The sequence below is a fragment of the Heterocephalus glaber genome, unplaced genomic scaffold (assembly GCF_053883595.1).
Source record: "Heterocephalus glaber isolate CG9 unplaced genomic scaffold, H.glaber_assembly_v1.0 deba00001457, whole genome shotgun sequence".
NCBI lineage: Eukaryota > Metazoa > Chordata > Mammalia > Rodentia > Bathyergidae > Heterocephalus > Heterocephalus glaber.
In genome coordinates, this window is record NW_028258305.1 from 1,423,181 (window position 1) to 1,435,872 (window position 12,692).

At 37.3% G+C, this 12,692-nt stretch overlaps 1 protein-coding gene across 2 annotated transcripts; it reads right to left on the bottom strand.

Moving 5' to 3' along the window:
• Positions 1–2,741: 2,741 nt before the first annotated feature.
• Pno1 (partner of NOB1 homolog) lies at positions 2,742–12,687 on the bottom strand. 2 transcript variants are annotated; one of them, XM_004849945.4, is made up of 7 exons: positions 12,398–12,681; positions 12,011–12,160; positions 10,582–10,665; positions 10,104–10,164; positions 9,780–9,897; positions 5,239–5,309; positions 2,742–4,113 (listed from the first exon to the last, which is right to left on the bottom strand). In XM_004849945.4, exons 1-7 carry the CDS (start codon positions 12,608–12,610, stop codon positions 4,046–4,048), a joined length of 765 nt encoding a protein of 254 aa, XP_004850002.1. In that variant the 5' UTR covers positions 12,611–12,681; the 3' UTR covers positions 2,742–4,045. The 2 variants fall into 2 exon arrangements, with proteins under 2 accessions (XP_004850002.1, XP_021118187.1); XM_021262528.2 differs by lacking the exon at positions 12,011–12,160 and having other exon boundaries at positions 12,398–12,687.
• Between the last annotated feature and the right edge of the window lie 5 nt (positions 12,688–12,692).

The following is a 12,692-nucleotide window of genomic DNA, read 5'->3' on the forward strand; positions in this document are numbered from 1 at the left end:
AAACAGCGTGGCATTAAGTCAAAATACTAAATCACGGTATAATCCAGCATGCACTTCTGGATATATACCCAAATGAAGTAGAGACAAGGACTCATTTGTATACTTAATGTTCGTGGCACCAATATTCACAGTATCAAAGGGTACAGTACGTGAATGGATAAAGTACAGATACAATGACTACTGGCCACAACATGAACAAATTTACATATGCTATAACATGGATCAACCCTGAAGCAAGGGTAAGTGATACGAATATTGTATGATTCCACTTATGTGAGATTGCTGGAGTAACGAATTTCAGACAATAGTCTGGTAGTTGTCAAGTGCTGGGGGAATGGAGGGTTACGTGTTAAAATTAGGGGCAGAAACCAGGTGTAGTGGTAGATGCCTTTAATTCCTGCACTTGGGAAGCTAAGGCAGGAGGATCACAAAGTCTAGTCCTGAGAAATTTAGACCCTGACTGAAATTTAAGGGGGGGGGGGCCTCTGGGGAGATACCTCAGTATGAAAGCATTGGGTTCAATCTCCAGTGCTGCCAAAACAAAAATGGGTAGTTTCAGTTAAGGAAGAAAGTTCTGAAGATGGATGGTAGTGATGTTTGCACATAAACAAACATGTCGCTAATGGTATGTACAATTAAAAGTGGTTAAGCAGGACATGGTGACATTCACCTATAATCTGCACTCCGGGAGACTAAGGCAGGAGGATCATGACTTTGATGTCAGCCTGGGTTACACAAGAAGGCCCTATCTCAAAACAACATGGTAAGCTTTATATATATTTTATTGGTACTTTCTTTGGTACTGGAGATCGAACACGGGACTTTGTGCTTGTGAGGCAGGCACAGTGCCATTGCGTTAAGTCCCCAGCTCACTATATTTTTAAACAATTTTTTTAAAGGGTAAGTGTAGACAATATAGTAAAGAATTGCAACTTTTTTGTAGAGTTTCTAGAACTTACAAAGAAAATGGTATTTCAGTTATGAAATTTTAATCAGCTCAAAAAACTCCCATATTAAAAATTCATTGCATTAGCTAAACATTTTAAGTTCATTACTAGTTCAGTCTTTCACTTTGAGCATTAAATCTAGCAACTAACTAGATCAAATGGGTGAGTCAGGCTTCTGTAACCTCTTGGTTTGTTTAACCAAATAAGTAATTGATGTTTGGACAAGTATTTCAAGTTGCACAGTGGTTATGTATCTTGTTACTGAATACTTATATGTAACTTAAGCATGCTATCCCAATTTTAACATACCTAACATGTCTTTAAGATCAGGAAATCTTTGCCACATGCTCAACAAATACAAACTTTCTTCCCTACCCAGTTCCAGGCAGCATGAGTTGGAAGCCAAATCTTTTCTGAATGACTGTTAGCCACTGAATACCTAAGAAAATACTCTTGTCTTAGGCCCATCATGCAAGGAAATTTATCAGTAAATCTGTAAGTAAAGTGTAATCTGTCAGAGTTGTGATAGACTGAGTACCCAAAGATCCTGAGTCCTTATGGTAGTTGCAGACACAATTTTTTTTTTTTTTTTTTGCTACCAGGGATAGAACTCGGGTCCTTGAGCTTTCAAAAGGCAGGCAGCAGAACCACTGAGCTAAATCCCAGGCCCTACAATAATTTGAATAAACAGGACAACTGCCATAGAAACATGGATAAGCGCAGATCAGGGCTGAGGTATTACTGTCTTGGCCTTAGGGTTTAAACGTGACCTGATCTGGTACAATAGAATAACTACTAGCGTTAAATAGTGCAACCTCTTCTTTGTTTATTCTCTATTTTGAGAATTGAGTTGCCTCTAACATTTTGTCCCCTTCAAACTCCCAGTAGCTGATCATTTTGACTTTGGGGAAAAGCCAGAAGTCACACACTACCAAATTTGGTAAGGTGGATGAGAATACACTGTAATGCTTTTGACAGAAATTGCCATGTTTTCAATTAATTCAAGTGTGGCAGCCACCAAGAACACAACTAGAGACTCAAAAAAAAAAAAGACTTCCAGACCTGCTTCTGGAAGTGCAAGAACAATGGAATGTGTTCAAAGTGAAGGCTAGCATGGATTACTGCCGATGTCTTTTACTGTAAATTTTGCAAAATTTCCCATTTTCATCATACTTTATAACTGCTGTAGAACAAACAGAAGTGTAATAAAACTTTTAGTTCTTAAATATGAACTTTCTGATAATCCCATCAAAATTTTGGTATGTGTAACAGGATGCAGTAACAAAATCACATGTTTAATGAAGTCGGATCTTTCCATTTAAAAAATGAGTAAAAGGGTTCCTTTATCCCCACATCCCCACCAGCATGTTACTGATTTCTTGATAGCCATTCTTTCTGGGGTGAGGTGGAATCTCAGTGTTGTTTTCATCTGCATCTCTCAAATGACCAGTGATGTGGAACATTTTTTCATGTATTTGCTTTTACTTCTTTGTCTGAGAAATGTCTGTTCATTTCAGATGGCCATTTTTGAATTGGGGAGTCGGTTTTTTTCAGTTCTTTATAGATTCTAGATAGTAGTCCTTTGTCTGAGGTACAGCTGCTAAAATTTTTTTCCCACATTGTAGGCTGTCTGTTAGCTCTGTTTCTCCATTGCTGGTGGGCGTGCAGACTGGTACAACCACTGTGGAAATCAGTATGGAGATACCTCAAAGTAGGAATAGAGGTCCCACTTGACCCAGCTATTCCCCTGCTGGTTATCTTCCCAAAAGAATTAAAAGAATCATAACACAGAGATATTTGTCCACCCATGTTTATTAGCGGCACAGTTTGAAATACCTACAGCTTGGAAGCAGCCCAAGTGCCCATCAACTGGAAACTGGATAAAGATGGGTTTTTTTGATACCGGGGATTGAACTCGAAAGATGTGTTTTTTAAAATAAAATGGAGTACTACTCAGCCATAAAGAACGAGAAACTAGTCATTTATAGTTAAATGGATGCATATCGAGGCCATACTCTTAAGTGAAATAAATAGGACGCACATGTGTAAATCCCAAATAGTTTCTCCAGTGTGAGAAACTGAAAGTGTAAATAAGGGTTAAAATGATTAAAATGAATAATTGATAATGTGAAATAGGAAAAAAGGCCCAAAGGGGTAGGGGCGACGAGAGGGGAAGAGGAAAGGAAAGAAGGGAAAGGAAAAATTATGAGAGAAGAAAAAAAATGGAAATGATGTCTATGTAAACAGGGAAGGGTGGAGGGCATGAAGGGCACACAGGTAATGGGGAAAAAATAAGAATCAAGATATATCATGTTCAGGTACAAATACCCAATGATAAATGTAAACAAACTGTATACCTAAAATGTACCAATAAAAGAACATAAGAATAAAAAAAAAATGAGTAAAAATTTCAAATCACATTCCAATAGACTAGTTAAAAGAATCTATTTCTTCTGCAGAACAGTAATTTCCCTGAAAGAAAAACATTCTTTCACCACTTAACCTTTTCTACTTAAAAGAAATATATTCAACACTGGTAATGTCTATTTCACTAAGTACTCAAAAATGAAACTTGTCTTCACATCAATTTTATGATGCAGGGCTTTTATTTTCTAAACTGCAAAATCAGTATGACAATCACACTTACTTGTTTTACTGGAGCCAAAGAGTTGATTATGACTTGATTATAAAATATTCACACAACATATTAAGGGTCAGGATTCATAGGTTTTGAGATGATTCTTTTAGTTACAATTTACAGAGAAGAAATGTTTACAAATTTATAAATAAACGCAAAATTTATATGAAACTGTTTATGCAATAAGTTTTCTTTAGAGGATTCTAAATTGCAAATCTGCTATATATGATTTTAAATGAAAAATATGATACATTATATTTTGTTACTTAAATTGTCCTAAAAGTCACTGAATGTGAATACTATTAAACCTTTCCCGTCTGTTTATGCTGCTGGCTGAGAACAGAAGAAAAGATCCAGGCTTAAAGTGACTTAGACATTCTTCACATGGTTTTGTGTGACCACCTGAAAAGTACAAGGTCTTTTTCTTTAGAGTCCAAAGATAAAGTCTCCTAATTTGAAATCAGAACCGATCTGCTGATCTGCTAGCCACAGCTCGAATATTGCCGTAAACCTTTGATGGAGGATTTCCTGTAAAGGAAAAAAAAATTAGCTATACATATATATGTATAAATATACTTACATATATAAAAACTACACTGGATAGGCTCTCTAACCCTAATAAGAACTAGGACAGAGCTGGGCCTGGTGGTACACAGCTGTAATCCCAGCACTCTAGGAAGCTGAGGGAGGACTCCTAAGTCCAGCTCAGCCTGGGCAAATTAGCAACTTAATGAGACTCTTAGAATAAAATATAAAAGAAGAGTTGATGGGTGTAGCTCAGTGACAGAGTACTTGCATAACATCCATGAGACCCTGGGTTTAATCCCCACTACTACAAAAAAGAACAAGGACAATTTTTTTTTTTGGTGCCAGGGATCAAACTCTGGACCTTGCGCTTGCGAGGCAGGCGGCGGCACCACTGAGCTAAATCCCCAGCCCATGGACAATTTTTTTATTAAATTTAAAAAAATATTACTGGAGATGGAACTTAGGAATACTGAGCTATAATCCCAGGCCCTTTATTATTTTTTTTGAGACAGGGTCTTGCTGAGTTGCTCTGGGTGGCCTTGAATTTCAGATCCTCTTTGCCTCAGCCTGCCAAGTAGCTAGGTTGACAGGCTTGTGCCACCATACCTGGCATATTAGAGGTATATTAAATCACCAAAAGAACCTTACAGAAAATTATACTCACATATTTTCTACATTTTTTTCTAAGACCCAAAAGTACTATCAAAATATTTAAAAAGAAGCCAGTCAAACAGCCCTGGGCCCCAGAAGAGAATTCTAAAGTTTTCTCAGCAAGCTGCTATGATGCTATAACTCAGATTAAGTGGATCCATTAAATTGACTGAAGCTGTTCAGCAGCTTCCTTTTTGTTGAACCTAAACTGTTATGTTCCCTGTTATTTCTGTGCACTTTTTCATCAGAAAACAGCAGAGATTTCAGCAATATTTAATAAACCCTTTCTTTAGCTAACAAATGGAATCTAAACAAAATATTCCTACGTTTTTCTCTAGACCCAAACTCACTAACTCCTGAAGGATTTGACATTGCATCTTTAACATTACCCTAAAGTTGGTTTGTCAATGCAGTCTGAGTTTCTAAATTCCCTGTTCTTTCCAGACAAATACCAAAGAAAGAAACTGCTGTTACCCAGGATGAGGTTGCAAATGGCAGTCCTTGCCATCTTGATGTTTTGGAAAGAGCCAAGGATGTGAACTTTCCTGAAAGAGATAAAGTGAAACAAGTTCCTAAGTTAGCTACAAAAAGCATTTCTTTACTTATATCCTATAATCCGAAAACTGGAAAATCATGATAGACCCAGATTTCTAAATGAAGGTGGGGTAACGGCTGTACAACTCTGTAATAACTCTAAAATCACTTTTGAAAGGAGTGAATTTGATAATATGGGAACTGTATTTCAATAAAAAATTATTAGAAAAGAAAAAAAATCTAAGAATTTAAGATTCTTGGTTAATAGGAGCTACCATCCAGTGAGTACTTTTATGTTAGGATTTTATACACACATTTTCACTTAATCTTCACATAAGCTTTATTAGGTAGATAGTAATTCCATAGTACAGATAAAGAAAGAAGTTACATCAAGAAATGTAGGGTTGCTGGGGATTTAGCTCAGTGGTTCCGGGGCCTGCCTTGCAAGCACAAGGCCCTGAGTTCAATCCTCAGTACCAAAAAAAAAAGAAAGAAATGTAGGGCTGGGGATGCAGCTCAGTGGTAGAGCACTTTTGTAGGATATGTGAACATGCTGAACAGCACTACAGGAGAAAACAAGAAACCTAAGACTACACACTCCCAGAGCTAGTCACTGAATATCTAGAAACACAAATGATACTGTACTTAAATTACAACATATTTCAGTCTCAACTGCAAAGCTTTTTAAAGGTCATCTCAAATTCTTTAACACATTGAGGATCATCAGACTCTTAATAGTCATTCCTTACTGAATGACTCAAATAGTATAACTCAGAATTTTACCTTCTTGAGTCCATTTTCTAAAACGTTCCACTGTGCCCTCCACAAAAGCTATGAGGTAAATCCTGTCTCTTCAATTTCTGTTAACCTTTCACCTTGCTATAACTAAAACTCTCTCAAATGGAGGCCAGTTTTTACACATCAAGATGGATTGCACACACAAATTTACATGTGCTTCTTCCCCAAATGTTACTACAATGATAGCTAAGACAAACTCAAAAGAAAGAAGAGGATGGTGACAGTAGTAAACTGTGAAGATGGGAAGCAGATGAATGAGGTGGAAATGACTTCACGGACCCACGTAAACCGTCACATACCTTACCAATGGGAATATCCAGAAGCAGAATTCCAGGAAAGAGATGTCAAGAACCAGGGTTTCTAATAGCTAAGAGGCAAAGGAGAAAGGAGAAGCCAACATGATGGGCAGAAGGCAGGGTGCTTTTGGAACAAAAGGCTCCAGGAGATTTCTAAAACATCAGACGTACACAAATACAGAGGATGTATAGCTCTTTAGTGAATTAGTACACTGAAAATGAAGAAAGCACACTAGCAAGTAAGAATTACTTCAAGTGAAAGCAAAGTTGCAAAAGAGAAATATCAGGGCCGGGGATTTAGCTCAGTGGTTTCGCCGTCTGCTGCGAAAGCGCAAGGACCCAAGTTCGATCCCCGGTACCAAAAAATAAACAAACAAAAGAGAAATATCATCTGGCTCAGCTATGAATATCCCGAGCACTGAGTATTTCTGTTTTAAGGTAAGAATGAGCACTGGTTTAATGGAAGCCACAAGGTGGTTACATAGGGAGGAATAAGCTAAAGTGCTAAAAAAATAAAAAGCTGAGTGTGTGCAGTGCCTAGAAAATGTGAAGAAAGCAAAGTATCTTTCATGGAAAGTAAATCTGAAAAAATAAATCAAGAAGCTGTATATAAAGATATTTTGAAATACTGAGATAATTTTTTTTCCAGACGTGAGTCTCCCAAATGTTGTGCAGGCCAGCCTTGAACTCTTGATTCTCCTGCCTCAGCCTCCTGAGTAGATGTAATTATAGCAGTACTATACCACTGCACCCAGATGAAGATAAGTAATTTAAAAAAGTGTCTAATAAGAGAGGTGAACTAGCTTTTCTGAGGGTGAAATGAAGGCAGGTAGCAGATATTCCTGGCTTTTCAAACTACATGTATTCTCACTTTGATAAGAGTAAGATTACTTAAAATGCAGTATGAAAATTAAAGAGACAGAAACAAGAATAAAGTGTGAGTAGTTCTACTACCAAAAGAACCAAAGTAATGGGAATAATTAGAAAAGAATACAGGTCTCAAGGCACCTAAGCAACATTATTTCCCATGTGGTACTGATTATCTAAAACTGATTTTACTTTTATATCTCGCTCATTTTACTGTTGCTACTAACAACTCATCAAAAATACCATTTACAGGTGCATACTAGTCTATATTATGGATATTTTGTAACTAATATAAATTGTTAAATGAGATTTCCAATTAGCATATTTATAGCAAAAACAGGGCAGTATGTCTCTTTAATCTCAAGTAGTTTATAATTCAGTTTGTAAGAAAAATACAAAAGATATTAAATTCCACAGCAACATTATTCATAAGTAGTTCCCAAGTGAAATAACTGAACTATCAACTGTGAATACAATATACCTATGCAATAACACTTGACAATAAAAAGGAACTACTGAAACATGCAACAAAATGGAGAAACGTAACATGCTAACTAAAAGATATATCCCAAAGCCTACATACTGTGCTATTTCTATTTATATGAATTTCTTGAAAAGGTAAAACCACAGTGACAGAAAGTAGAGCAATGACTAAGAACAGAGTCGGGGAGGGGAATGATTGTAAATATGCACTAGGAATGTTTAGGAGGCTGGACGGTGGAAGTGTGGCGTGTCAGGGCTACAGGACTGTGTTACACTTGCTAACTCACTGAACTGGATACTCAGAACAAGTTTTATTGTATGTTAATTAGGCCACAAGAAACTCTTTAAAAAGTTTAACGAAAACTTTTCAGGGCTCTATTCAATATTTAAAATATACATATTCACTTTTTTTTTGTATAACTTTATCATTCACTAAACACGCATATACAAAAATTAAAATATTCAAAGAAAAGCAATGCAAGGGAAAAAACTATAATAATATTCAAATATAACAGAATTCAAAACAAAACTGAAAAGTGCTTAAACATTTTTCCATATAATTTTAAAAAAAATCTCAAGCATTAACAAGACATTAAAGGATGTGATTTGTTTTAGAAAGATTTTCAAAACTATTATTGAACAAATAGTGGTCTGAAAAAAAAATTCTAATTAGCTAGTAGACTCCACATAGGCCAAATTTTTTTTAAATTTAAATTTCAATAGTCATATGACACATGATGGAAATATAATCTGAGAAATGTTATTAGGCAATTTCATCCGTGTGTATCACAAAGTACCACACAGAGTGCCAACTTCTAAGTGCAAACTGAAAAGGTATACGTCAATCATCTGTGATGGCTCCTTGATATTATCCAAATACGCAGTTAAACATGAGATACATGAGGCTACCACTGGCATAGCAGCACAATGTTTTACAGTAAACTCTTTTATATAAGTAGGATTATGCTCTAAAGGATGAAAAGCATAGCATGTTACGGTAAGTACCTAAAACAGTAACAGTCATTTATCACACTATTGAGTACTGTGTACTATACATAGTTGTATGTGCTTCTTCTGGAAACACACCCTTCTCTCCTTTGATCTCAGTGACTCTTCCTTCCCGTAGCCACATTTTTGAAATGTCTAATGGAAAAAAGCTCCATAGCTCATATTTCAGACTCTAGGCTCAACCTATACAAAACCAAAAATATGAGCAAAAGTAAGATGCTATTAAATGATTACTTCTGTATTTAGTTGCAAGCAGGCCCTTCTTCCCATCAGTCATCGGTTTCATCTGCCAACTTCATGGCATTATGTAAGCTCTGAGCCACGTATTAGTAAGATCCTCAAACTGATAGCAGAGCCGCTTCAATCTTAGGAAGGGGTAATCCCAGCTTCTCCTCTGCCACCCTTATTCTCATTTTAAGCCCGTATGATCTCATGTTAACACAAAACTGCTTGATAGCTTTTTAACCAATGTGCAATACTCATCTTCCTTTCACGAAAGGCCTTGAGAATATATGTACTTACATGTATACATATTTATATTAAAATATACATATATCCACATAAAACATACATAGTACTTTAAAACAGGAAAGCCTCACAAGTCATTTGAAGCACCTATTATTATTATTATATTATTATTATTATTATTTTTTGTATCGGGGATGGAACCCAGGACTTTGCACTTGTGAGGCAGGCACAGTGCCACTCAGCTAAGTCCCTGGCCCTGAAGCACCTATTATTTGCTCTCCCCTACTGATTTAATAGGTGTCCCTATTGAGATCATTTGTAATACAATTTCTTTTTAACAGTGATTTTAACCATTTCCTTCATTGCTAACTAAAAGCTGTAATTACTGAAATTTTCTCAACCAATTTAATCTTTCAAAATAGGTAAGTATTCACCCAGAAACATATACTGACAAAGTTTCAGTGGCAACATTACATATAAAACACAACTGTTAGGACTTTTCCCAATTAACAAAAGATGAAATATAAATCTGTGAGAATTTTCACAAGATCAAAAACTTACACATCAGCCAAAACTATCCGTGTCCGTGTCACATTCTCTATGGTGAATTTGGTTTTGCCTCCTTTGCCAGCAATTCTTCCTATTGCCCTTGACAGGTGGTCTCCCTTTAGAGGCTTAACTAAAAGGAGAAAAGCAAGAGTCAGGTGGCAAACTACTCCAGTGCACTGACTCTTCCACATAAAGTCTAATTATTAACTAAATAAACATTTTTTACAAGAGCTAATAACACAGCACAAGTGATGCTATTGAAAAACTAAGAATCAAAACACAATGCAAAATCAGCAACCAAAAAGAACAGTTTTTCATAGAAGACCACAAACTTACCATCTGTGATTTCAAAAGACTCTAAAAAGAGGTCATCCAACCTGACGAGGGCAAGTGCATCCTAGAATATAAAAATAAACACCATGAAGGTCCTTTCATCGCCAAGACACAGTACCTGAGAATGAGTGACATAAGAATCAACGGGGGACTAAAGCACTCTAGTGTTAGAACACTCACATTTTTAAAAATGACTTATCCATTGAATTGTCCACACTAAATATTTTTCTAGCTAGGTGTAGTAGTGCAATTCCAGCACTTTGGGAGGCTGAGGCAGGAGGACTGCAAGTTTAAGCCCAGCCTTTGCATCTTAGTGAGACCCTGTCTCAAAATAAAAAAGGGCTGGGGATATATATCTCAGTGTGAAGGTCTTAGGTGCACTCTCCAGTACCACAAAAAAACAAAACAAAACAAAACCAAAAAACCCAAACAAACAAAAAAAATGTGAAGTCTCCATTACAGATGTCATGAAATCACTCACCTCCACCTGAAATCCAAGAATAAAGGCCTTTACAAAATCAGCTGCTTTTGTCAGAGCACTAACATCCTTGGTTTCTTTACAAGTCTGAAAACAAAAAGAAACAAAAAACAGGTACAAACTTACAGAAAAGAATGAAAAAGAAAATACTCTAATAGCAGACTAAAAATAACCTTGCCAATTATTTTACTTATTTATTTATTTTTGTGGTATGGGGGATCAAACTCAGGTCCTTGCGCTTGCGCAGCAGGCAGTGAAACCACTGAGCTAAATCCCCGGCCCTTGCCAATTATTTAAATTTCTTACACCACAACCCTTGTGCTATATAGTCTGGATAACCTTATTTTAGTAGGACAAATATTGTCTTGAATATGCAAAACAAACCCTTCCCAGCTAGGCTGGGCAATTCCACCCAAAGACTGTAAAATGACTGAATACACTACGTGACCCTCCAGACATCTAGGGTTAACAGCAACATTCCTCTGCAACAGCTCAATGCTGTTGGACCTTCATTCTGTCCATCCCTTCCAAGTGCACCATCTGATCCTCTTCTCTTCCCTTCAAGATAATCTTTCTTGGGAGTCCTGACCTAATCTTCTGACTTCATGACCATTTATCTGGTGATGTTTCCCAAATCAACAAGTCAGGTTCTAAATACTCACATGGCTGTTACTGAAGGAGAAACTAAGTAGAGATTTTGCCCTCAATTTCGATATCTACAGAAATAGCTGATATTCATAAAATGTCTACCACCGTAAATACAATAAATGCTTTACACATCTTAGCTGTCATCTTCATGGTTTCCTACTTAAAGGCAGACATGGTCAGTCACTTTAACTTTTATCCTTTAGAAGTGCTGGAGATGCCAGAATATCAAACAGAAGCACTGTGTTCTGCGAAAATTGATCTGGCACTATCACAGAAAATGGAGTGAAGAAAAGAAACTTAAATAATAATGAAAAGGAACCCTTATAAGGAAACAGTAACTCTTGACATGAAATCCTAAAAGCCAGAATTAGAGTGGCAATGGGAACAAAGATAGGTTCTATCAGTCACATCCTGTAACATTTTAAACTTTACCAACTACTTAAGAGTACTGCCTCCTGGTCCATGATTATAGCCTATTAACAGACATGTTTATACTAGTCCTGACAATATAAAAATCTTCAAGAAGGAAAATGTACTTAATTTGTTATTTACATACTTTATACACAAGCACTGTCACCACTCTGGCACGATTTCAGAATTAATTTATGAATTTGGTTAACATTCGTGTTGAGGCAGATTTTGATGGCATTTGGTTAAGTTTAAGGTTATTATATATTTTAAAAGGTGAAGAAAACCAAGTTTCGTTGAGGAAAATCTACTTATGTGTTCTGATTCGAGGAGGAGAAAAACCAGTATGTTTGGAAATGGTTGACATTCTCCTTACCCTGATTTCTACATTTCTTGATTTCAAGTTAAAGCGTATCTGGAGTCCCAAATGTTCTACAATAGGTGTAAATATCTTCATCCAGTTCTCTTTTAATGGCGTATATCTGTTAGCTGGAACTGGAATTTTCCGTGTTTCTTCTTTCCCACTCTACAATTAAAAAAAACCAAAAACTCAGGAGACGTCCTGGAGAGCTGTGGGTGGAGTTGTAAAATGACAGCCGACCTAGCAAACGCTGCCCTTATCTGAACCAGTTAAGTTTCAGAAAAGTCATTCAAGACCCTCACAGCAAAACAGCCCCTTACAGCTTCGACATCATCCAGAGACCACTATCTGGACCTGCCCATGGCCCCTGCTCCGATCCTATCCCAGGGTTGCGGATAATACCAGGAGTCCATCCCCGGAGAGGGGCGGGAAGACGGGCCTCTTCGCCGGCCGGGCCTCCTCCGTGTCCATGCGGGCCACGTCCCCGTCCTCCCCCGCTTTGGACAAGTGCTCAGACTGTCGTTTTTTCGCCCGCCGGGCACCCTTGCGGGTGACCTGGGTGAACCCCTCCTCGGCCCCCGCAGTCTGCGTCTCCATCTCCGCCATTTCCGCCATCTCCACAATCGGCAAGCGAGTCTAGCGGGAACACGTGCAGTACTGCACTGCGCAGGCGCTCCGCGGGAGCCAGACTTCGCCA

Bases quoted from the DNA above. Each gene is read 5' to 3' on its own strand.
- Pno1 (XM_004849945.4), bottom strand. From the start codon at position 12,610: ATGGCGGAAATGGCGGAGATGGAGACGCAGACTGCGGGGGCCGAGGAG. The intron at 10,165-10,581 runs GTGAGTGATTTC...TTTATATTCTAG, and splicing joins TTCTTGGATTTCAGGTGGAG to GATGCACTTGCCCTCGTCAG. The intron at 5,310-9,779 runs GTAAGTTTTTGA...TATCTCTTTCAG, and splicing joins CGGATAGTTTTGGCTGATGT to GAAAGTTCACATCCTTGGCT.